The sequence below is a fragment of the Girardinichthys multiradiatus genome, chromosome 22 (genome assembly GCF_021462225.1).
Source record: "Girardinichthys multiradiatus isolate DD_20200921_A chromosome 22, DD_fGirMul_XY1, whole genome shotgun sequence".
Classification (NCBI taxonomy): Eukaryota; Metazoa; Chordata; class Actinopteri; order Cyprinodontiformes; family Goodeidae; genus Girardinichthys; species Girardinichthys multiradiatus.
This window is the reverse complement of record NC_061814.1, coordinates 18,699,784-18,724,875: the sequence shown is the minus strand read 5'-3', so window position 1 is coordinate 18,724,875 and position 25,092 is coordinate 18,699,784. Positions and strand designations below refer to the sequence as shown.

The window sequence follows — 25,092 nt, the reverse complement described above, 5'->3', positions numbered from 1 at the left end:
TGAATTTCTCACTGGAGGGGTATTTTATATGAATAAATCATATCTTAATATCTGTCGTTTCAAAAAGTGATTTTTGATTGATAGACTGACATTCAACTGAAATAGAAGATCATCAGCATTTCTTGGTTAGTTGCTTTAGGTCTGCTGGGTTGTGACTTATGGGCTTTAATTTATTGGTCTCATTGTGGAGAATGTGGTGGATAACTATTCAGAATGGGGTCTAGAAAAATACTATAAACTATTTCAATTTTTAAACAGACTTTTATTTGTATGCCTTACATTTACCAAACAACAAGCACTAAAGGGGTAGGTGGTTGAGCCACATTCTAAAGGATTTCTAATGAGAATGCATGAGTCATCTATAAAATATACTTTTTATATATCTAGATTTGTTCATTTAGAGGACATCTAACTAATGTCACTTATGAGTGAAAGACAGACTACAGGCTTTGCTCCAAAACAACTTGGAAACTGAGTAAGACAGCCTTTGGAACAATGGTGATCACTTTCTCTTCAGAGCCACATTCAGCTCTTCTATCTCAGCTGATGAAAGAGGGTACACATGTATTGAAAGTGTCCTGGCCACAACTACAACCTTCATATATTTTCAACTTGGACTTCAGGAAGACAGTAAAGGCATGCCAGGTCTGACAGAGGTATATCTGACGAGTCACATCTGCTTCTGGTTACCTCGTCTGTACGACAAACAGATGCTATCTCTCTGTTGATCTGCCTCTTTAGTCCATGCATGACCATAGCTGGTTAAGTTTGGAAAATGATGATGTGTTTTGCAAGACATTTCCCAAATATGTGCCTCCGATGATTTAAAAAAAAAGATTTACAAGGTAATAAATCATGAGACCAATGCAATCACAACATAGGTTGATTGTTCAGTAAAACCCACGTTTGCAGTTTTGTAAACTTTCAGTAGATTTACAGTTTAAAATTGATGGATGTGTTTAAAAAAAAAGTGTAATGTAGGTTGATGCCAGTACCACTTAAGTCTTTCTTCAGCTTGCGTAGATCTCTTTCAAAATCCTCAAACTTCATTTGGGAGGCTTGAAAAAGATCCTGGGGCTCAGGCAGAGGGTAGAGGCATGTCTCTCTGCCAGCATCCTAATAAATGACAACAGACATACATGCACAAAAAACACATATGATGCAAAACACACACTACAGTGTCACAGTCAATATTCCTCAAGGTGGAGAGGGCCTCTCTATCCTGAACACGCAAAAGCAAGATTTAAATAAATGTAATCAGAGACTGACACAGACATATCAGCAGCTCAAAAATTTCAAAAAAATGGGCTAAAAGTGTTATGAAAAGTGAACATCATGCTTAATGTAGAAACTGACATGTCATTTCTCACCATCTGAGTTTCTAAAAGGCCATTATAAAAGCTACAACGATGTCACGCAGGTTGTTTTTGGCAACCTAAGTTACTGAGTTCATCTCATCTGGAGCGGCAAATTATTTATGCTAACACTTCTTTGGAAGCAGTGCCAGGGAGCCAACTGAAGATTGGAATGAAGCCAGAAGAAAGCAGAACATAAGCCAGAGATGAAAAGAGAAAAGCAAAAAAAGTTGTATGAGAATAACAAAAAGAGAGATTTGTCTCTGCTGCAAATGAGAAAAGGGAAAATAAATAATTTGATAAAGGATAAGCCATGGTATCCTCTGGCAAGAGAGGAAATGAAAAGAGAACTCTGGAAGGATTTCTAAGCAAATCAGACTAAAACACAGGAGTGATTCAAATAAACAGGAACCAAAACATACCTCATCAAAGTGCTTCAGATAGTAAGCAACAATGTAAGACAAAAGACTTGTGGAGTTATCCTAAAAAAGGAAAAAGAAAGAAAAACATCAAAATAAATAAACCAACATCTTTTATTTATTAATTCACCCATTTTGAATCAGCATGTTTTAAATTGTGTTGACATAAAAATGAACAGCGATCTAAGAAGGTGGTAATAAATTAGGACAGTGGAAGAGCAATGCAACAAAACACAATTGAGCCGGACTAGTCATCATAACTCAAGAGTTAGTGGAAAGTTTCAGGACTTGTTCGTTCCACCGCTACAAACACACACTGCACTCTTTCCTTTTATGGGATTTTTAAGGACACACTAAGCGTGTTGTGATACCGACTCAGAGTTGTAAACAGAAAGACATAAGGTCTCAATTCTTAACAGCTATTGCGCTTGTTTGGGACCTGAGGTTCTTCTGTTAAACTCAAATCTTACAATTAAAAATATGATCATACAGGCGACAAATCTAAGATTAGATTGTGGATAAATAAGAGAGCATTAAGTTAGAGTATCTTTGTGTGGATGTGAAGATTTAAAATCTGATCAATTCAATGTGCTTGTATATTTCAAATCTATACTTCGAAATTAATTTGCCTTTAGATCAGTGACACAAACACACACTCACACTGCTTTTAACATCCTTCAGTTTTGGCAGGATGTCCAAGATGAAGCCATCAGCCTGACCTCGAGACCGATTACCTCCATTCATGAAGTTGCCAAACGCCAGCACAAGGCCAAGTATCTGCAATACGACCTCACTACTCTGGAGAGTCTGTGATTATACAGAAGAAATGAGGCTCAGACAGATGAGCGATGTGTAAAACCTTCCACATTCTGTTTCATTACAGCCAGAAACTTCAATGGATTTAATTGGAATTTTATGTGATCAGCATAGTGGTGCATTATTCTAATATGATGGAAACTGATGCATGGTTTTCAATTGGTTTTTCAAAAAGTCTAAAAACTGTAGCATGCATTTGTATATCCCCTCCTGAGTCAGTGGTTAAATTTATGTGCTATAATTTTAGCCATCTTGCTGTATATCTCTATCATTGCTGCACATTTAGAGTTGTAAGATTCTGCCTTATGCTTTTCTCTAAATGGCTCCTCTAAATGTATCATTTTCCTTTAACCTTACAATTATGCAAGACTTTGTGTTGGTTTATCGCATATCATCCCAATAAAATGCATTAAAGCTTAGAGTTGTACTAGACAAAATATGAAAAAGTGCAATGGTGCAAATAGTTTTGAAATGCTCAGTGTATTAAATTAAAGAAATGAAACGGCCAACCTTGCATACTCTTTGCAGGATTACAATTTTACGCAAAATTGAGGTAATACACTCATGAAAAGATGATTGAAACAGGATGCAGAACAGCCGCTGGAAGAAATTGGGAATTTGTGATAGCTGGAATAGAAACCTAAAGAAAGGACAAAGTGAATTAAATTAACATTATGTTCAAGGACAATTAATGTGTTGAATTTCATTCCTAAAGTTTTTATTCTTACTGCTCTGGTTTGTCCAGTGGCTTTGCATCGTCCTTGTCTTGGCTGGATTTCATGTGCTTCCTAATGGAATCAATCTCATCATTCTGAGCCCTCTGTGAAGGAAAAGTAAAACTTTAGAAGCTGAATCCAAATCCAGGCAAAAATAAAGATGAAATGTAACAAGGTGTAAATGTCAAAAAAAAAAAAAAAACTGTGAAAGAATGTTTATTAAGAACACTTAACATGTTTTCAACAAAAGTCTGGATCAATCTCCTAAATGTGCTCTATTTGTTGACTGTTTTGAAGAAACTCCCCTTAGATTTAAGGATTTTATTACAAGCCTATTGTAAATCTGCCAACAACTTATCAAATCTATTCAGATTTTTTTTTCTTCTCTGTTTCACCCTCTAGCTTTTTCCTCTTGGGCCAGACAAACTAAATCTCAACCATAAAAGAAGTCTCAAACTGACTTTTTTAGATAAATCTTTCCATATATCAGTCTATGCAGTACGAGTTTCACAATTGCCAGAATTGGCTTCAGCTCAACGACATTCCTGACCATTATCATGCTGCCAGGTGGACCACAGTTTTATATAAGGTAGTCTTAAAAAAGCATCCAGAAGTGCTTCACAAGAAGCAAAGACCATAGATGTTAATGTTTTTGAAACGCATGAGCAAAACACTAAAACCATGCTGAGAAAGAAATGCAAACTTTAAGTCTCCTGAAGCTTATTGACCCCTGGTCTGAGACTCAGCACTTTGGTTTCTCCATCGCCCCTCCAGTTTTCTCCATTTTTCCCCTTCTCTGGAGTTTGGCCCCGACAGGAATCCTTGGAAAACATCAAACACCAGCATCAAACGCACTGAAAGCCTGATTAGTATTCTACACACCGCTGCCTTGTGTCGGTGAGGGCAGGCTCTTCTCGAGATGTTTTCAAGTGTAAATATATTTAACACAAAGCAGATCCTTTTCAAAGGGCAGCGGCAGAGCCCAGCAGTGTTTGGTATAATTGGGGACAAGTAGCCATTAGCGTGTGATCCTTGAATTGCTAGGGCATGTTGGAGCAGTTGTTAGCATGAGAAATACAGTCCCATGTGGAATATCCAATGCAAACTAGAGTAGTATGATATCTGTAATGCCAGAATCCGAGTGGTAGCCAACTGGTATTCATTAACTAGGTTGCTGGTGCAAGGCCTTAATCACTGTTCAAGTCACTCAATTTTCAAGATTGAGATTTATACAATTCATGAATAAGCCCTAAATGGCAAATTGCATCATGTCATAAAAACATGTTGCAGTGCTGTCATTAGAGATGGGCCCAATTCAATTTTACTCAATAATGGTGACAACTACCCAGAAAAATTGTTACAGTTATATAAAGTTTAAATATTTTTTGAACAGAGATAGAAACCTTATATTTTATTCTGCTGTTTATTACAATCTCTCTTTATTTAAACTATAATTACCTTCTGAAGTCCCTAGTTCATCCCTCCAGCTAGAAAGAATGTGAATATAGGCATCATGAGGATAGTGTGAAATGTATTCATTTTTGCTCATCCACCTTATCCGTAGGGGTTTGATTATATTAAGAACATCTGGTATGACAACAGCTGCATAGGGTTTGTCAATGTATATGGTAAGGTGTGGTTTTGAAGTATCTGGTTTGCAGTGTAGCTAAATGTCTCTTTTTTTGTCTGTCATGATGATCACACACTCAGGGACATGTCCATTCAAAGCTCAGACAAGCCCAAAAAAGCCTTCATGTTCCGTGGTTTGCGACTTCAACTTTATTCAGACAAAGCTTATATTGTGGCTTCAGCTGCTGTGTGTTTAATAGGGAGCCCACAGGAATATGGATTTGTCCTGCCATCAGTGGATTACCAACAGTTGGATCCCGCCAGACGAGGAATCAAGACAAATATAGCCGCAGAATCTAAATTTAAAGCGAGCACAGAAAACCCAGCAGGTGTGTTCCTTTTACTAGTAAACCAACTTCAACAGAAAAAACACCTCGTCACCCACATGTGTTCTACAAGAGAACATTTATTTACATGTAAATGAAAGCTGCTACTATAATTCATGCAAAACATCACATGATTGAGGAATAAGGTGGATCCAACAGAAGGACAAATAAAACATTAGATATAGGTTGAAGCGTTTTGGATACGTAGACATCAAATATTTTAATTTAGATATCTGAATTTTATGATGCTGGATCAAGCATCTCTATTACAATCATTTGTAGTCTTGTTTCATAGGATTCTAACTGTCCTGAGTGACATTTAACTTGTGTTGGCAAAATAAACTCTGAATCCACAATGATATAAGAGGAGAAACACCAGCATCCCACAGTCATTCACCTTTTTTGAACGGTGGTGGCCTTGTTCAGACAGCACAAGCGTCTATAATCAGTGGATGGCAGACTGGGCGACTCTACCCTGCCTTCGTGCATGTCTTTCTATGAGCGCAGAGTGTAATGTGTGCACATTTGTGTGGTTCAACTTGTTTGTTTGTGAGCATGTTTGTGAGAATGAGGGGAAAGAAAAGGAGTGAGGGAGAGTCGCTTGTGATCTAGCTCCTAGTGCAGCTAGTGAGGGTGTAACCATTAGGAGCCCCTCGCATTCCTCAAGACAGGCTGACTGTGCTGCCAACTGTGGTTTAGGGGGCTGGAGACCCACAGACAGGATGGAGTCTTGCAATACAAAAGAGAAACAATTTGGTTCCTCAACTCAATAACACAGCCTCAGGCCATACAGGGGGAAAGGAGAGAGGTGGTGGTGTGGGGGGGGGGGGGGGGGGGGGGGGGGTCTTGAAAGTCTCAGGGTGAACGGAGAGGTTGGAAGACTTTTGATCCTAAGTTATGACACATTGGTTCATGACTACAACTCGTCTCAAGCCACAGTCTCATTCCCATGATCAGCATTATTAATATGCCTCTGGCGGTCAAAGGTCCAGGCCTCTTCTGTGTAGTGGTGCCAAAAACTCCTTTGCAGGAATTTCACAACATCTTAAACATGCTTCTCCATTGAAATGTGGAAAATATGCTTATTTTCATGTTCCATAATTTACTGACCTGACTTTAAAGGGGTCCTGAACTATTTCATCTGGGCAGGAGAGATTGATGAATATGTACTTACTCTTTATAAAGAGACTTTTCATGTCCAATACAGAAATATATTGAGACGTACTGATGACAGCTCAGTAATTCATTGCTAATATTAGATAATCCAGAATGGTTCTCTTCGTTGCAAACTTGCTGCTTTTTTCTAACCCTTTCTTACTCTTTTCAAGCTGTGACACAAATTATTCTGCCTTAATCATTTTCCTTTCAAAGGGGTATTACAAAAGTTGAGTCATTTTTCTACAATGTGTGGAAAACATGTTTACTACGTAAAAGCACTGATTTTCTTCCAGAACAAACCTACACCTGAGTGACAGTCTAGCCAAACAGCTCACATACCAGTATGGCTTGTGGTTTGCCTGTTTGTTTTTCTGACTAATACACACTTCGTTTGTTCGCCCGTTTCAAGTTGAACATGGAGTAAGAGCTCCACTAGGGGAAATATGTTCATTGATGGGGCATCTCTGATGACGCAAATCTGATTTTATATCACAGATGTGCAATTATGAAATAAAATGTGATCTACTTCCTACATTCTAATGTTCCTGCCATCCATCCATCCATCCATGACTATTTTCTATGTGGAGGAGAAGTGAACTTGCTCCAAACGTCCCTCCATATGATGGAAATTCTTTTTCAAGGCTTATCCCTGCCACCCTACAGAGGAAGGTAATTGGAAGATGTTTGTAGGATCTGGTACTATGTTATGATCCATTTCTCTTGGTCCAAATAGGTTGTAAAAGCAACCCTGGCATTCAATGCCAACACAAAAATTCTTAAGATTCGTAAAACTTGAGGGTTGACTCAAGTCATATGTTTTGAAGTAAAAAAATGTTGAGATTTTGGACTTGACTTAATGAAATCACATAAATTTGGACTGGACTCTGACTTTTTCCAAGAGTGACTCGTGACTTGGCTCGTACCTGAGCCTGTTAATTTGAAAACACTTAAAGGGGTTCCCACTTACATTTTTGAATCAACCTACATTGAACAACTAACGACATTGAACTAATTTCCAGACATTTGACACCAACTACACAGAATCCCCGAATCTAACAAACCATACAGTGAAGTTGCAGGAGGGAAGCATGAAAACGTGAGGTCACAGATTGGGATTTCAAGAGAAGTTATATCTAAGGTAATTTTATTTGGTTTCATAAATTATAAGGTGAAAAGCAAAACCCTATTGATCTCATGTGGGTGAAAACAACATTTAATCGTACACGAAGAATGATAAATCAAGGTAAGTGATTAATGTGAGATGGTGTTAGCTTAAAGGCTATATAATTTGGGTTTTGCTTGGTATTTGAAACATGGATGCTGAAAAGTCATTTCCCATATATAATCAAGAGTGCTGCATGTTGAAAAATAAAAATAAAGTTACACATTCATTTGTTTTGTCTAACAAACACCACAAACATTGAAAATGTATTTACTGTGTTTTAGAACAAAAGGGCAATTTAAAGCAACTGTCAGAAGATGCTCTGTAATCTAATAATGAAACACACTTCAAAGAAAATTGGTCAAGAAGCCAATTATTTAAAATATGTACTTACAATCCTCCAGAAGTAACTATAAAGGTTCCTATATTCTAGACAGAATCATTTGTTTCTTTCATTTTTTTTTTCTTGCATTTAGACAACACACATGTCCACATACATTGTCATTTTAAATGAACAGTTTTACCAGATCATTTTCTTGATGAAAGCATCATCACAACCAAGAAGGGCAGGAACAAAAAGGCTTTTTATTGTTTAATCGGGTCAATCTTTTGTGAATTGCAATGTGGATTGTTCCACTTTCAGCTTGTTATACCAAAAATTAAGTTTGATAAGTTACATTCAAAGCTTAGGATTTCAAACCTGACTTGGGACTTTCATATATTTACTTGGAAGCTAAGTAGAGAGATTGAAAACTTTAATTGACAACAAAACTTCCTTGACCTTCTCATTAACTCCATGATGGTACAGACCTGATGTCTGCTTTGCCAAATCCTTTCTTATGGTTAGTGTTAGTTTTACAACAGAAAATGCTGAAACAATTCGTCATTTCATTAATATCAATCCTTTTTCTGCCTTTTAGGTTTCATTTCATAGCAAGGTGATTTATTTATCCTCTATGATATAAACGGTATAACAATATTTATTTTTGAAAACAAAAAAAAGTAGAAGATTTTCCTTTAAAGTTGTGAGAGGCGCTCACATTAGTGTGGTGTCATGTGGTTTTTTCTAGGGAGGAAAGTGCTAAACCCTATTTTTTAATCCTCTTGAGTTTTACTGAGACCATGGATCTCCCTTTAAAGAAGCTAATGTGCAGCATTGATATTTGCCATAGATCTTACCTGGATGATATTTGATAATGAAGCTCACTGAGTACTTACATTTTCATAAAGTGCTTGCAGAGTCTCCAGATCAACAACAGTGTTGTCCATATTTAGGACAGCTGTGGATAGAATGCAAGGGTGACATGGTTAGTGTTAATACTAACACTGAGGCATGTCTTGACATTTCTTTACCTTTAAAGAACACAATTAGCAAGTCAGAAATCACAGCAGCACAAACAGACCTCCTCTTTCATAAGCAGCAGATTACAACAGTATGACATAAACCACAAAAAAGACTGAATGGATCCTCAGATCTAAAATCCCTGCTTTGCTAAGGCCTTAAGGTAGCAGAGAACAAGGGTAAAATTACCCCATATCACATGCCATGCTCTGAGAGTTACCAAAGTTATCAGTTCTCATCCAGATAGCATGTGAGAAGCCACGTGCTGTACATACGAAGGACGTAGAAATCTGTCAGAGACACAAAGATCTGTTTGAACTTCTGTGTTTAAATTCCTCGTGTCGCCTTTTTGTCTCGGCGCGAGGACCTGGCGCCCACAAGCATTAATCCTTTGAAAGTAAATGTTTAAAGACAAACAGAGCTCAGAGGGTCTGTGGTGTCGAGGCTGAGGTGTTGCCATACACACAATCACCAAGTGCAGCAGTCAACACCTCGATGTGCATTTTTATCATGCGGTAGGTGTTGAAATTATTCGCATTGTTTTGACTTGTTGATATGCTGCTGAGGTACAGGAGAAGACTCGAGTGACTTGGAGTAAAAAAAAAATGATCATGACGGAGGAAACTTTTATGAGCATTTAAGCTTAGTTTTAAAAGAGAGGAAGAAAAAAAAAAGGATAAATTAGAAAATCAATAAACACAAACAATAAAAACATTGAACTGGCTGCACGACTCATTCAGTGTCCAAAAGTTTTATTCATTGTTGTTTTCTATCCTAACTCTGTTAGTTTCTTCACAAAGGCCGGATATAGGGCAATGTGGGGCCCAGGGATGGAGCCAGTTTTCTTGCTCTACCAATAGAATTTACAATAGATTAATAGTTAAATACAAATCAATTTCAAGGTTTTCAGGCCAAAACTGTGAAACAATATTTATGTTCTGTAAACAGAAAACTATACATCTGACACAGTGCTGATCCAGAATGTTTTAGTAACTGCCAGGCCTGTATGTGGCACTGTAACACAGGAAAAAAGGACAACAGAAACAAAGGACCTAAAGCAGCATGTGCTGAGCTATTAATGCAAGTTTCTTTTTCTACAGCAGAGTTATATGGAGTAGAGGACAAAAGTGCATTGTGGGAATTGTAAAGGAGCTACTCTCGGCTCGGTCTGGGTCATGTTTTTTTTTTTTTTTTAATAATTTTCAAGAGGTAAGCTTGGAGTAACTTGTTTTATCTGACAAATAACTGGCAGAAACACTAGTGTAATATTTGGATCAGAATAACTCAAATTAAAATAACCCACCAATCTGTGTTCTACTGGGATATAAGAGTTATAATTATTTTGAAATATTGATTATACGTAATAGATTTTTTTTTTTAAATCCTTGTTGATCTTGAGTTCAATGACATATTTTGTCCCACTATCCCCCTCAGACCACCGCATACTAGCCAGTCACGTAAAGGTAATGTGAATAAGATAAATTGAATCAGCCCTGTATCGCACTGTGCACCACTACTCCCCTTGTGCCTGTTCTCTGTCTCAGTGGAAGAACAAAAGACATTAGTGCATCTGTATGAAAAAAGCAAAAGAACAGCTCATAACAGTGACTCGGTTCACACTGTTTGTGTTAAAGACCCAATCCACAGATTTGATTTGCCAATTAACCTAGCAGGACAATTGAAACCCTGTTACACTGACCTGGGCTCATACATTTCCTCTAAAACGTAGTGTTTGAAAAATATTAATTTATATACCACCGATTGCCTCAGGGCCTTGTTAAGCCTTGGTGGACTCTGCCCTTCATACCAAAATGTACATATATTTTATAGACTCCTTACTTTTGCTCATTTTGACTTGTCTTATTCTTCAAAGGCAGCTACAAAAATAACATCCTCTTCTGTTACATTTACTTGTTTCTTTAAACCATTTGGTTCTCGTTACCATCTTGGTCAGAGTCTTTGTGGGTACTTTGATTTGAAGCCGTTTTTTAGAAGACGCAGGTGAAAGTCGTGCCATCGTGGTGACATGGAAGTCTTATCACCAAAAAAAAACAAAAAACAACCCAGACCCATCTGTCCACATCTATCCTATACTGCCGCATGTGACCCCAGCACAGCGCCGACAACCACAAAAAAACTGTGGCGCTCCAAAGCCTCACAGGAAGCAGACACTGCACGGAAGTGTCCTATGAAGCATGCAGCATGTCAGCCAAGTCTGAGAACAACCACCAACAGCTGTGAGGAAAGTAAGAGGAAAATGTGTTGATTCCCCACCTAGCAGCTGGGCTGCTATAAACCAACAAAACAAAAAATTTAATGATTCACAAGTTGTTTTTATTTAATTCAGGGCCGTACAAATGACAGCTTTGGTAGTCACTATTGTGGAATTCAGAGGAAATTAAACTGATTCATAATGCTGATTTGGAGCATTACAATAGTTTTATGAGTGAATCTTGTGCTTTAGTAAACAAATTGTGTCACAAAGGGACAAACAATAATTTCAGATAAATAGGATGTCTAATGTCTACAAAATGTTTAAAGACTCTTCTAATAATAAATGTTCTAGGAATTAAGCAAAAAACACTGAGAATTACACCACCAAACCACCAAGACACACACTGTGTTCTCAGACTGAGATAAACTGAAGTTTCCAATTAGTGCTAATTATAGAGTGTTTCAAAACTGTCCTAACATAGGAGATAAATGGCAGTGTTAATGGCAGTGGCCCTCTCCTGCACCTCCGGTTCTGACCAAAGATGGATGCATCAAAGACATAAAAGCTGGGATCTCAGCATTTACGCCTAGAATACTTGAAGATGCTGCACATTTAAAACTGTAATAAATGCCCTCCTGTTGGAGGATTTAAAAGAAAAAAGGGAAAATGAAGAATGTTTAGACACACGGATGAGCAAAGACTGGAGCGCAATCAGAGAGTAACTAAAACAGAAAGACTGTCTGTTCCCATCAACATCGCTGGGATGACTTCACCTCTACAAATCCGCCCAGACAAGATGGTGACAACCTCTGAGAGAGATAGAGAGCCGCAGAAAAACATGCCGTGGGTGTTAAATGCAAAGAGATTAGAAAAAATGAGAGCAGGGAAAACCATAGAAGAGGAGGGGAACAACCGGATGAATAACTTGGATGCCTTTTAGCATGATGCCATTTCAAAGTTAGTGGATACTTCACACTGTCTTCATTATGGCTTACAGACTATAAAAATCCAAAATTCAGTTTCTCGGAATATTCTAGTATTGCTCAGGATCATAATAAAAGCATTTTTGAACATAAATGTCCAGCCTCTAAATAGTATGTCCATTTCTATGCACTCAATACTTGGTTACTGAGGTGTGCTTTGACAGCTGCCTTCAGGTCATCTGCTTTGTTGGGTCTGGTGTGTTGTCTTCCTCTTGACAACAGTCCACGGATTACTATGGGGTTCAGGTCAGGCCAGCTTGTTGGCCAATCCAGTAACATCAAGGTCATTGAACTAACCTTTGGTACTTTTGACAATGTGGGCTTGTGCCGAGTCCTGTGGGAAAATGAAGTAAGCATCTCTATAAAGCTTGTCAGCAGAAGCATGAAGTGCTCTAATATTCCCTGGTAGATGGCCGTGTTGACTGTGGACTTCAGAAAACATAATGTACCAAAACCAGCAGACGACATCAGTTGTGCCTTGCCACTCTTCCTCGGGACTCTTGGACCCTTATTTTAAAATTAAATACAAACTTTACTTTCATCTAAAAAGAGGATTTTGGACCCCTGAGCAACAGTTCAGTTTTTTCTCTTTAGCCCAGGTAAGATACTTGCAGCCCATGTGTCGGATTTCTCTGTCTGTAGTGGCTCTTGATGTGCTGATTCAAGCCACAGTCCTCTCCTTGTGAAGCCCCACATAATTCCACAATGCATTATGTTTGACATTTCTCTCAAGGCTGAGCTGTCCCTGTTGTTGGTGCATCTTTTACTACCACATTTTTTCCTTTCTCTCATCATTCTATGGATATGTTTGGTTACACGACTCCAGGAACAACCACCTTCTTTAGTAAAGGCCTTTTTTGGCTTCCCCTCAGTATGGAGGGTGTAAGAAGTGGTCAAGTCAGCAGTCTTCCCCATGATTTTGTAGCCTACTGACCCAGATAGAGACCATTTAGAGGCTCACGAAACATTTGCAGGTGTTTTGAGGTAATTAGCTAATTAGGATGTGACACCATGAGTTTCCAACTTTTCACAATATTGTAACTTGGAGACACTGAATATTGGGCTTTCATTTTCTGCCAGCCATAATCATTAAAATCACTGGAAAATAAAGGACTTGTGTAATGAATCTATATAATATGAGTTTCACTTTCTGAAATGAGTGACAAGAAACATTGAACTTTTTCACCATATTCTAATTTTGGAGATGTACCTGAAAAGGTTCCAGATTCCAATTTCTATTGTTGACTTGTTTCGAGTACTTTTTATGATCAAATATTTCTTGTATTGTGTTATTTCCTTTTCTACATACATGACTATTTGTGATGAAACCATTTTGAAACTCAGATTACAACTTTTTCTGGAAGTTTTGAGCCAAACTTTGGCATTTTGTGTTTATAACATCATCATAGTTTACCACAATTGCCATTTCATTTTGTGTCCGAATGTTATGTTTGCTAATCAGCACTAAGGATTATGGGCCTTTACAAGTAAAACAAAAACTACAGCTTTAGGAGATCACAGTATTTAAGTTTATTCAGTATAACTATTTATTTCTAATGCTCCAATTTCCTTTTAAAAAAAACCCCAGCTGAATCGGTGAATAAATCATTTTGCAGGAATCCCGCCTCCTGAACAAGCATGTGGTGACAGTGAACAGTTGTTTGCATTGAGCTGCATGGTATTTACATAAAAAGTTAGATAATGTTTAATTCTTTCTATTAAAAAAGAAAGGACAATTATTCCTGCTGCTGCTTAAACAGTACAACATGTAGAATATTATAGTTTTAAATGGTATCTATACTTTAAATGTATAATTATTTAACCAAACCTTTAAAAAAAAAAGCACCTGTTGATTTAGGAGTAATTTTCAATTAAAGCTCCTTATTTGGCCAGGGTCTTTCTGCATGGAGTTTGCCTGTTCTCCCGGTGCATGCGTGGGTTCTTTCCGGGTACTCTGGCTTCTTCCCACAGACCAAAAACATGACTGTTAGGTTAATTGGTCTCTCTAAATTGCCCTTAGGTGTGACTGAGTGTGTGCATGGTTGTTTGTCTTGTGTGTGTCTGTGTTGACCTGCGATGGACTGGCAAATTGTCCAGGGTGTACACTGCTTCCTACCCATAGACTGCTGGAGATAGGCACCAGCTTCCCTGTGACCCAATTTGGAAGAAGAGGTAGAAAATGACTGAATGACTAACCAATTAGTCAGGCTATTTGCTAGGGCAGCCAGCCTGCTGTTGTGTGGTTAACAGACATGCAGCTTTTAGCTTACCAACTGAAGTTTTTAAACATAGTTAGCTTAATAAGAATACTGAGCTGCTTTCCATGACTGTGACTGTGGTTTTTGCAACCAGAAACATTTCTGTAGAGAGATTTGTCTATAGTGCGAGAAAGGGAATAGTACAGAAGCCTTCTTTTAACCAGCTGACAGGTAGTACATAGCAACAGGAGGGGGATGGGGAGCCATGTGTTACTCTATGCTCCATTCGGCTGGAGAAAACTTCGGTCACAATTCCTAAGGACTTTGAAACTTAGGAATGGTTCTGAAACTATATTTTTTTTTATAAAACTTTGCATTCCTTGATACTAGTTATTGGGATTATGGAACCTTCTGGAATCAGTTTAGAATTATGGGACAAAATTATTAGTAAAAAAATGCGAGCGGTTTAGATGGGCTATTTATTTAACCATGTACCAAATATTTAAGATAGTATCACCCATATCAATCTAAGGGATGCAAAACAGGTTTTGATCCTATATCTAGTCGAAACAAATAAGTTGCACATCAACGTACAACCTAAATGTCACGGTTAAATTTCTTTCTTAAAACCTGGAGAAAGCAAATACAGAGAAGTTTATGTACTGTGAGATTAGCCACAGATTACAGCTTTCTTCAAATGGTGAAACAGTAATCTGTCATTGACAGCTAAAGGCTTTACTGAATTAGACTGTCAAGAGTCTCGTACATGAAATGAGACTGCTTTTGTTAGGGAAGTATTAGTGGATTATTATGGGGTTTTGAAGCCTAAATAGCCATCTTGGTTCTTCTTTGGTTGATTGTACCTGCTGTCATGATAGTAATCATAATAATCTTAGTATTTCAATTTAAACTCTGTGCTCACCTATTCACAGCTATTAATTACATAGCAAAATTATTACTTACATGGCAAAATTGAGTTTATGGCGCTGAAGTGTTTAGCATTGGTGCGTTTGTTAGCACAAAAAAGATTTCACTTGGTAAATAATAGAGAAGTCAGGATTAACGTTGTTCTATAGAGCAAGACTAAAAGTGGAAACCTTGATGAATGAATGAAAATCACATCTATTCTTCTTTGTGCATTTTAAGAAAATAGCACAAAGTTCTTTTATCTTTTCCTAATAAATGTCCCTGACTTTATTTCCTGTGCTAAACAAATTCAGTAGTGGCTTATTACATTATGAGGTTTAAAATTTTCAACAACCACATGTCTAAGTTTGAGCCAAATAAAGTGAATATTCCACAGCGTCACAGTTTCGGCACAAATCCAAAATCAAGACCCGTGGAAAACACTTACCATTCTGGATGTCCTTCATGTCCAGGTGAATGCTGGACATCAGAATCCCAACAGCCTGCGAACGCTTGTTGCTCAACAATTTTACCACCTAAGAAATGACACAGAGGCAGCAGCAGAAGGGTTACAGCGTGTCAGAGAAAACATGTACACAAATAGCAAACATTTATTGTTTCAGTGTGTACAACGCTCAAGCCCATTACAATCTTTGTTTCTGTCTGTGGCTTCTGTGGCCAAGAATAATTTTTTTATGCAAGACTTTTATGAATTCAGTTACCAAAACTGATTACACCTAAAAAGTCTCATATAAAGTTTTGGATGAGGGTTTATGGAATTCTACAATGCAGTTAATAATTTTCCATGCAGAAACATGTAATTTAAAATTATATTAAGTATCTAAAAAAGTTACAATGCCCTAATTGTACACTGTGAATAACAAAAGTATACTTTTGCGATAAATCCGAGTATTTTATGAATTAATAACCACATACATAAATCATCACAGATTGCCTGAGTAAGCAAAAGTGTGAACAGGGTTAAACAGAATGAACATGAGAGGAAACCCGAAGCCCACTGTGATCCAGACAGAACCCTTTCACTAAAACCAGATCACACAGACCACAGACCTCTTAATCACACAGGATGTTGTATCACTAGGCCCCAAATGTCTGTTTTCCTGGAAATAACCACAGTTTCGATGGGCATAGACTGATGTTGACTGGGTGTCCTTTATTAGCCAATTTGGCCTACAAAGACTAGCAAAAGTATACACATCACTTAAGATTTTTCACATTTTATCATGTTATGACTAAAACCTTTAATGTAGTTTATTGGAATTTCATATAAAGAGGAAGGAAAACGATACATGGCTTTAACTTTTCTTTTTTCTTTCTAACAAAAAAATCTGAACAGTTTGGTATGCATTCAGATTTGGCCACACTCAATACTTTGTATAACCAACTTTCACTGCAATTTGACTTTTAAATTATTTGATGGAAGCCTTACCAGATTTCTGCTCAACCTCAATAATATTGGATTGAGAACATTTAAACTGCTATTGTCAAGTCTTGCCACAGATTCTTAATTGAATTTAGAGCTGAGAATGGACTTTGACTAGGCCATTCGAACACATGGATGTGGTTTGATCCAAACCATTGTATTGGAGATCTGGCTGTATGCTCTGCTGGAAGGAAAATATCCACCCCAGTTCAACGTTTCATCAACTCCAAACAGCTTTCCTTTCCCTTCTGAAAAAAAGCATTCCCACAGCATGATGCTGCCACCATGGGACTGACTTTGTCAAGGTAATGTGCAGTATTAGCTTTTTTTTTGTTTTGCCAGGTACTGTAAATACATTAACAAGTGTATCTCATATTAAAAAGCATGTATTGATTTTATCATAAATCTTAAAATCTAAATTTCCGTCAAGTCTTCCAGCAATACTTTGTTCTTCATAAAATATAGCTTGATGTAAGACTGAAGATGCTTATATATTTGTTTTTTTTAGCAGTCCCTGAAAGACTCATCTAATGCTTCAACAATCTCCAGGGAGTTGTCTGCCAGTATGGGTTGCTATAAATCCGATACAGCTCTAAATTAGTATCACAAAAAGCAACTGAAAGTCAAACATGAAACAATATAATAAGTTCAGAGGTTTGCAAAATGTAAGTATTATCCAAATATTAAAAAGTGGGAAGCACAGAACTGAACTAAATACTTTTAGCCGATTATCTGAAGCAGTGAAACCCGGAAAGGTTTTTTAAGCAGTAGAACACAATTCTGCTGTTGGACAACAGTCTCCCTTCGAACCAGATGTTCGCCATGATAATTTAAATTCATCCTGAACTCCTATTTTTTTTATATTTGATGAGAAAAAAATTAGGAAATATAATTTGTTTGGATCTATGGGGTGGAATAAAAGATCAGACTGGGAAACAGTGAGGTCATTTTTACCGTCTAACCACAGACTCGTTTAGGAGCAATGTCAAGCTTTCAGATTATGATCATTAATTGTTAGTCCTGCTGCATACCACTATTCAGACAAACTACTTTTTTCATAATACTTTCTGACTTGCTTAAAATTAAGTGATTGAGGCAAAACGTTTTGAGAGAATTAGTAATTTAATAAATGTACAGTTTGGTAAGAGTTTTAGTCCTTCTGTGAACTGAAAAACAAGCCTCTCATTTCTACTCATTTTACTGTGTACCTCAGAGTAGAAGATTACCAGCTGGACACATCTGCACTACAACACGTATTGTTTTTAAAAAAGAGGTAACCCTTGACTTTATGTGACTTTAGCAAACCTTGACATTTATTAACTATGTCAGCAGAGGCCCTTACGTTGGACAAGAAATGACTTGTGGCAGCTCAAAGGAAGATACCTATTTTTGCAAAAAACAACAACTTTAGAATTCACAGCACACATTCATAAAAGGGGAATCCTTGCATTAAAGTCACTGTCTAAATGTAACGATTGCTTGGGAGTGTCACACATTGGGAATGTCAAATATTGACCCATTTAAATTAACTTAACTGTTACCAAACAAGAGCATTCAGAATTATGTGGCAACCTGCTGAAGGCCACAAAAAACAAATGGTTTCTCTGCAACATGCTAAAGGACATTTATCCAGAAAATGCTGGTGTAGGTCTGTGTCCATAATTTTTAAATTGTGTCAATTAGAAAAAAATCTACAATAAATTCAGAAGTGTTGTTTTTAATTGTTTTTACTGAAGTTGCATGTTGTATCATTATTTAGCTCTGGAAAAAGAGGACTTCTAAGTCATCCATAAAAACCCTAAATTAAGGACAATCATGCTTATAATGTAAGTATGTAAACTTCTAATCTACACTGTATAGCTGGGTGAAAGAAAAAAGTCCACTATGAAAGAGAACAGCAATATGGGATGCTAGGTGATGGTCACTCTTCTCTGCACAGCAGAATGTCTGCAAGGCCTTCAAAATCTCAATTTCAGGCCTTGAAGTTGTTAGAATACAGCATGATTTCCAATGCTAGTTATTAATGTATATTTAATTTAAGTCTTTAACTAATAAGAAACATTAAAAAATAAGTAAAAAAATATCAATAAATTGTGCATTTAATAATTCATTTCTGGGAAAAAAACCTACAACCTCCAGGAAAGTAATGAGCCAAATAATAAGGGTGGGCATTCAGCTTTCTTCACAAAACTGCAAAATAATTCTGCCTCTAAAACTAGATTATATATTTAGGCAAACGTTCCTGACATGTTACTCAGTACTGACTTCTTCGTCAGGGGATAGTGAATATTTAACAAGATTAGGCTTGAAAACAAGGATATCAATACTTGGCTAAAGCCAGTCACTGTTTTGAAAGTTCCTGTATACTGTAGGTAAAGCATGCCAAAAACACAAATTTACATGGACAAAGTTATATTTAACTAGCTTATCTTAGAACACAAGTTACATTTAAGTGTTTTTCCCATAATATAAGTCTTATATTTAAAAGCTGGTTTTAAACAGGTCTTACGTTTTTGAACAGCAAATTGCAGAAACCCTGCGCAAACAAAGTCATATTTCTCCTTTTATTGAAGTACAGTGGAGTTAAGTTAAAGGTAAATTTCATCTGTTTGAGCTAAACTGTCATAAACTTGGCATGTTTCGAGAAAGTTTTATGTTAATTTCATGGTTCAGTTTAACGTCTCATAAACTAAAAGATTCCCTAAATGTTTATGCCTTAACACTAACATTTCATTTCAGCCATAAGTACAGAGTATCCCCCAGAGTGTCAATTAGATGGGTAACATTATTTGTGATTTAGACACATAAATTTGACCAACTGCACATCAATTTAAAGATGATGACAAGAGCAGCTTTAAACTGTAGATCAAAAGTTTGACTTGGAAATTGATGGCATAAATATAAAAGTGGCATAAAGTGTATTGGGGAGGGAAACAGTCCAACTATTAAACCAATTCATACAGAAAGCACAATGGAAGGAACCACACCATGAAATACAACTCCCAAGCTTCTCTTGCTCTCCCTTGCTAATTTCTCTTCCCGCTCTCTCTCAGCAGTCATCGTGGCCGTGAGGTTTCCTCACCGCACGCGAGTCTTTGGCTCGGTGCCACTGGATAGTCACAAGGGAGTCGGTTGGGAGCCAGAGCTCACACCACATAATAACTGTCTGGCTGCAGCAGTTCCTCCTGCCACTCAAAGTGACTCTGGGAGCGACAGCGAGGAGAAATGGAAAGAAACGACGCATGGATGGAAATGAAGATTGGGAAAGTTCCAAAGAAGGCCAGAAAAAGAAAAAAAGTAATAAAATCAGCATAGAGCGAGAGAGTACACTGTTAAACAGCCAGGAGGACACATACCTGTTTGGCCTTTGATTTGCTGATTGTGTCTGAAATTGGTTTCTTCTTCTCCTTAACAGCACTTTTGGAGAACAGATCCACAAATTCTTCAAAGTTAATAGTTGGCTCCTCAATTTTTTCCCACACCAGTGATCCAGGGTTTCTGGAGGTAGGATGACAGATTGACTATTCACTTTACAAACAGGAGAAGTTTAATCCAACATTCTGTGGTTGAAAAAGTACACTGAGTGCACTTTTGTCATCTTGAAAAATCCTAGTAATATACTTATCTAACCTATTAGTCAACAAAACCTTGTATCAAGTTTCTCACTTGTTCATTCAGCCCCATTTTTCAAGCCCTAATATGGGAAGAAAACCTGGTTAGAGTCAATTCTGCCCGGACCACAATGCCTGGACTGCATTGCTTTCATTTTCCACAAGGTTAGCATCTCCATTACCATCACAACATGTGGCTGATCTTTATCTTATGTGGACATGTTTCCTTTCAAAATCTCTACTGTTCAAATGTCTGTGTGCAAATGATCCATATCTGTTCTTACTTTTTAGCGTGCAACTGAATGCGGGTCCAGTAGAGCGGCTTCATTGGCTTGGGGGGCTCTATCATGGCTTTGGCAGGGGATGCTTCCTGAACCATCAGGGAAAGAATAGGACCTGGAGGTGGAGGGATGCAGCCTGGAGGAGGGGGTCCCATTCCTAGTGGTGGAGGTGGAGGAGGGGGTCCTATTCCTGGTAGGGGTGGTGGTCCCATTCCTGGTGGAGGAGGTGGAGGAGGGGGTCCCATTCCAGGCAGAGGAGGTGGGGGTGGAGGCCCAAAGCCTGGTGGTGGAGGCGGAGGAGGAGGAGGTGGTGGACAAGGTCCAACACCAGGGATCTGAGGAAGGGGAGGTGGTGGAGGTGGAGGGGGCATGCCTTCTGAGATTATAGGGGGAAGACAAAGACGTGGAGGTGGAGGACCTGGGATGGTGCAATTTTGCAGCCTTTCTTTGCAGGTGCACACAAAGCTTTCGGTAGACTTGAGGCTGGAAGATCTAACTGAAGATGACTTGCGGTCAATTCCTCCATTCAAAGATTCATCAAATTTAAACCCTTCATCTACAGGTGAAGTCTGAACAGACGCCTCCAGTTTTTCTTCTTTTTTCTGAAAAGCTTTGCAGCGGTCATTTCTAAGAACTCTGACATTATCCTCACTGCACTTCACCAAGGAGGGCCGATGATTCTGCAGTACAGCAATCTTACTCTGCAACTCCTCAATTTTCTTCTCCAGCTGAGGGATGAGGCAGCTTTCATCCTCTGAAGATGACTGACCTGACTTCAATCTGCTAGATTCCGTCTGTCAATGAACCACAAAAATGGGAAAGAAGAGGAAACAAATAAAAATTTTTTGTTGGTACAAAAATCCCAAATAGTAAATGACCTGTACTTATATAGCGGTTGATCAAATCTAAGGACTCCAAAGCGTTTTACACTGCAATCGGTCCTCCACCCTTTCATGTCTACATTCACACAGTGGTAGGCTGCATTGTAGCCACAGCTGCTCTGGGGCAGACTAACAGAAGTGGGGCTGCCAATTGGTGCCACTGGGCCTTCGGACCAGCAGACAAGGCGGATGAAGTGTCCTGCCCACCGACACATTGACTGAGACAGACGGAGCGGTGGTTCGAACCAGTGATCCACCTGATCCACCATTGCCCCCAAATTGAAAAACATAAAAAATAAGTATGTCTGTCAAATTTCTGTGTAAGTGCTTCTGGCTTAAGGTCAGTTTGGCTCTTTGTCACTTTGTATCCCCATTTTTCACTCAACCAGTACGATTTTGTCCCACCCTTCTTCCATATCATTTCATAGTCATGCATATAGCCATTGTATATCATCTTACTTCTTGTTAGTTATAAATTTGGTAAGTTATGGTTATATAAAAAAAAAGAAAAATGCTCAAAACTCACACATAATTTAATATTTGTTAATGAAAACATTATATTTTCTATTCAAAATAAAGCCAGCTTTTACTATTTTTACATTTATTTTCATATCTGGAAATCATCTAAAGACCCCTCATTTGGTGGCTTTAAATTTTAGATCCAATAACAATGCTGATATGAAGGTCTTTGTAAAATCTCAGAAATACCATCATAACGAACTACAGAAACAGTGAAACACCTAACTCAGAAAGCCTACAAACAAAGCTATGAGCGGAGGAAAAGTTATCAAGGTCAACATTGTCTAAACTCTGGCTCCAAAATAGTTACGGCAAGAATGAGGAGATACTGATATTTCTGACCACAGAGACAGGGAATCTTGGTGGGCCCCACATTCAAAGGACTTTGCCTATTTACAAGTCCACCAGTTGGCTCAAATTGTTGTGTCTTATAGAGACATTTTACTATTCTTGAAATCAGGGAGATTTTCTTTCATCATTTCTCTGAACAAGCCTGACCTCTGGTGGACAAAATACATTTTACAGGGCAAGGTATTAGGATGTTGCAAACAAACTAGTGATCTCAGTGAACCAAAAAAACAAAAACAAAATCAAGTTAAGTACATTCCTGAAGATTAAGATCAACACAGACAGCTAGCCTTCATATGTAAAGCCATTATAAAACGGGAACATTTACATTCCTTAATAATCTGTTATTAACTGAGAAAAAAAAGCCTTCATGGAATTTCATATGTTTTAACAACCAGTTAGGTCATCAACTGAAAACATATTTAACAGGGTGTTTCTTTTTCTCTAAAAGACGCAAAGCACTAACTTGGAGAAATTCTGTCTGTGACTATTGAGTCTGCGGAAAGTTGACATCTGTGCATGACTGGACTTATTGAATATGTGGCATCCTATCACAGCAACACTCTGGAATCCTGACAGCAATCCAGTCTTACAAATGTTTGTAGAAGCATTCTGCATGCCTAGTTGCTGGATTTTATTCTCTTATGGCCGTTTAACTTTTTAGGACATCTGATTTGAAGTATTTGAATGGGTGAGTGAATATTTTTGGCAATATAGTTTACAATTAACTTTATCTTGCAATGTGAGAAATTGTAAAAAAAAGTCTGAACACCTTTGCAAGGCTATAAATGCCCCCTAAAAGAAGCCACCTTATTTTGAAGGAAGATTCATTTAAAACTTATTTTGCTATTATTGTTACCACTCAGTTTCTTCTGAAATTCATTTTAAAAGCCAGAAATTTCTACTTGGTAGAGATGAGGACAGCATGCTGTTAAATATTGTGAAATGAACAGGGGCGGTGTAACCAACCTGAAAGTGCAGTGCACTAGATGGTTTAGATGATGAGCGATGCAAAGGGGATCTCAAACCTCTCCCATAGAGATCCCACAGGTGGGAGGACACTGGGAGGCCCACAGACGCCCAGGTATACAACTGCTCCACCTACACAGAGTTTAAAAAAGGAAAACAAAATGTATGACACTTCTACACCACATATAATTATACTCTGTGCTAGAGTTGTAGTTACTTTTCCCCCACTAATCAAAGTAACCCTAATAATTCAAATCACAATGGACCACCCTGCTAATGCAGGAGAATAATAAATCATTGAACTCTTCATATGTAGTCCAAATCTTTGTCGAAAGGTGACTACCCTGCCTGTAAGTTAATCTAGCCATCTTTTCTTTTCTATGATGAAACCCCTCCTGGCATTTGTAATGATATCACCATTACAATTTAATTAAAGATGCTACACTAGAAAGACACAAATATAAAAGCCCATAATTATAACCCATATTGTCAACTGATACAGTTCACAACTCAAAAGATGTTTGTATGCAAAGGTACCATTACATTGCAGTATATTATAGTTTGTTCAATTTTCATAGTTAGTCTTACAAAAACCTTAGGCAGATAGCAGAGGCCTGCCAGCATAAAATAATGCGTTTCCATCAAGAAGGCAGTTTTCAAAAAACTGGGAATAAAGGTATTAAACCAACTTGTAGATTATGCTGTTTTAGGGCTTGTCTGATTTTGTCAGATTTCTTTGTATTTCTTAATAAGACAAATTTAGATGATGTTTTCTGCTGTAGATGGCTTTTCAACGAGAGACCTTCTCCTGCGCTTGGGTGATTACAAGCAAGAAATAAGGAGTTATTATACTTTTGTAAAAAGTACTCCATAATCTCTTAATAAACAACTTTTTGGTCAATGTCTAAAAAAGTAAATGCATTTCTATCACTATCCATACCAAATATCAAAACTAAACTGGATGCTTTCTTGCAGGGCATAATGATTTTAAGGTTAAAACTGCTTCATCCTACACATATGCTTAAAATTCTTCATTTAGCCAATTAAAGAAAGAAAGAAATTTAATAACGCATTCAGTTGCAGGCATCTTCAGCAAAGGAAAGTTACCATTTGAAACCAGCAGCCTCAGTTTGTCTTAAATATCTCACAAGATTAAGGATTGCTACACATTTCTACGTTAAAAATGAAAAGCTCACTCTAAAACCAAATGGAAGGTATGTAAAGCAACACTCTGCACATGTGAAAGCAGAGGTAGCTGCCTTGTGTTATGGATTTGGAAAAAAACAAAACACTTTTCTTTTAAAAAGACTTTTTTGGGGTAATAGTGGTCTTCGTTTCTGTTATTTGAAATTAGGCAGACAAAAAATGGGTGAAAGAGATGGGGGAGACATGCAACACAGGTTGCCAGGATCAGGACTCGAACCAGGAACTGCTGTGTCAAAGACTGATGCCTCCATATATGGGTGGCGTGCTCTGCCTAAATGAAGTATTTTCAATTAATTTAATTAATTTTAAGTAATTACCTTTCTGTTTTCCCATCACTAACAAAAAATAGTTTGCAGATACTAACTTCGGCAGTCTGACTTGGTCTGAGAATAATAGGAAATGATGACAAATACCAGAGTTAGTTGATGCAGACTGGCACAAATTCTTTAACGTTTCTTGCATTCACATTCAAAAATAATGTAGTACATTGCTCCAAAAAATTAAAGGAACACTTTGTAAACACATCAGATCCCAATTGGCAAAATGGATATCCATTCTGATATGAAATGGTTAATGTGTTAGGAACAGAAGGATGCCACATCATTTGA

At 37.7% G+C, this 25,092-nt stretch overlaps 1 protein-coding gene across 3 annotated transcripts in view; it reads right to left on the bottom strand.

Moving 5' to 3' along the window:
- Positions 1–25,092, bottom strand: part of fmn2a (formin 2a) — a 60,684-nt gene that overhangs the window by 18,706 nt on the left and 16,886 nt on the right. For 2 of the 3 annotated variants that reach the window (XM_047350791.1, XM_047350792.1), the window contains exons 4-13: positions 23,279–23,410; positions 20,565–21,355; positions 20,026–20,167; positions 15,674–15,761; positions 8,800–8,861; positions 3,319–3,410; positions 3,101–3,230; positions 2,435–2,581; positions 1,778–1,837; positions 996–1,116 (exon numbers count right to left, since the gene is read on the bottom strand). In XM_047350791.1, coding sequence (XP_047206747.1) covers positions 996–1,116; positions 1,778–1,837; positions 2,435–2,581; positions 3,101–3,230; positions 3,319–3,410; positions 8,800–8,861; positions 15,674–15,761; positions 20,026–20,167; positions 20,565–21,355; positions 23,279–23,410 — 1,765 coding nt within the window. Of the gene's footprint in view, positions 1–995; positions 1,117–1,370; positions 1,516–1,777; positions 1,838–2,434; positions 2,582–3,100; positions 3,231–3,318; positions 3,411–8,799; positions 8,862–15,673; positions 15,762–20,025; positions 20,168–20,564; positions 21,356–23,278; positions 23,411–25,092 lie in introns of those variants that run through there. The other variant, XR_007035899.1, reaches the window with a different exon arrangement.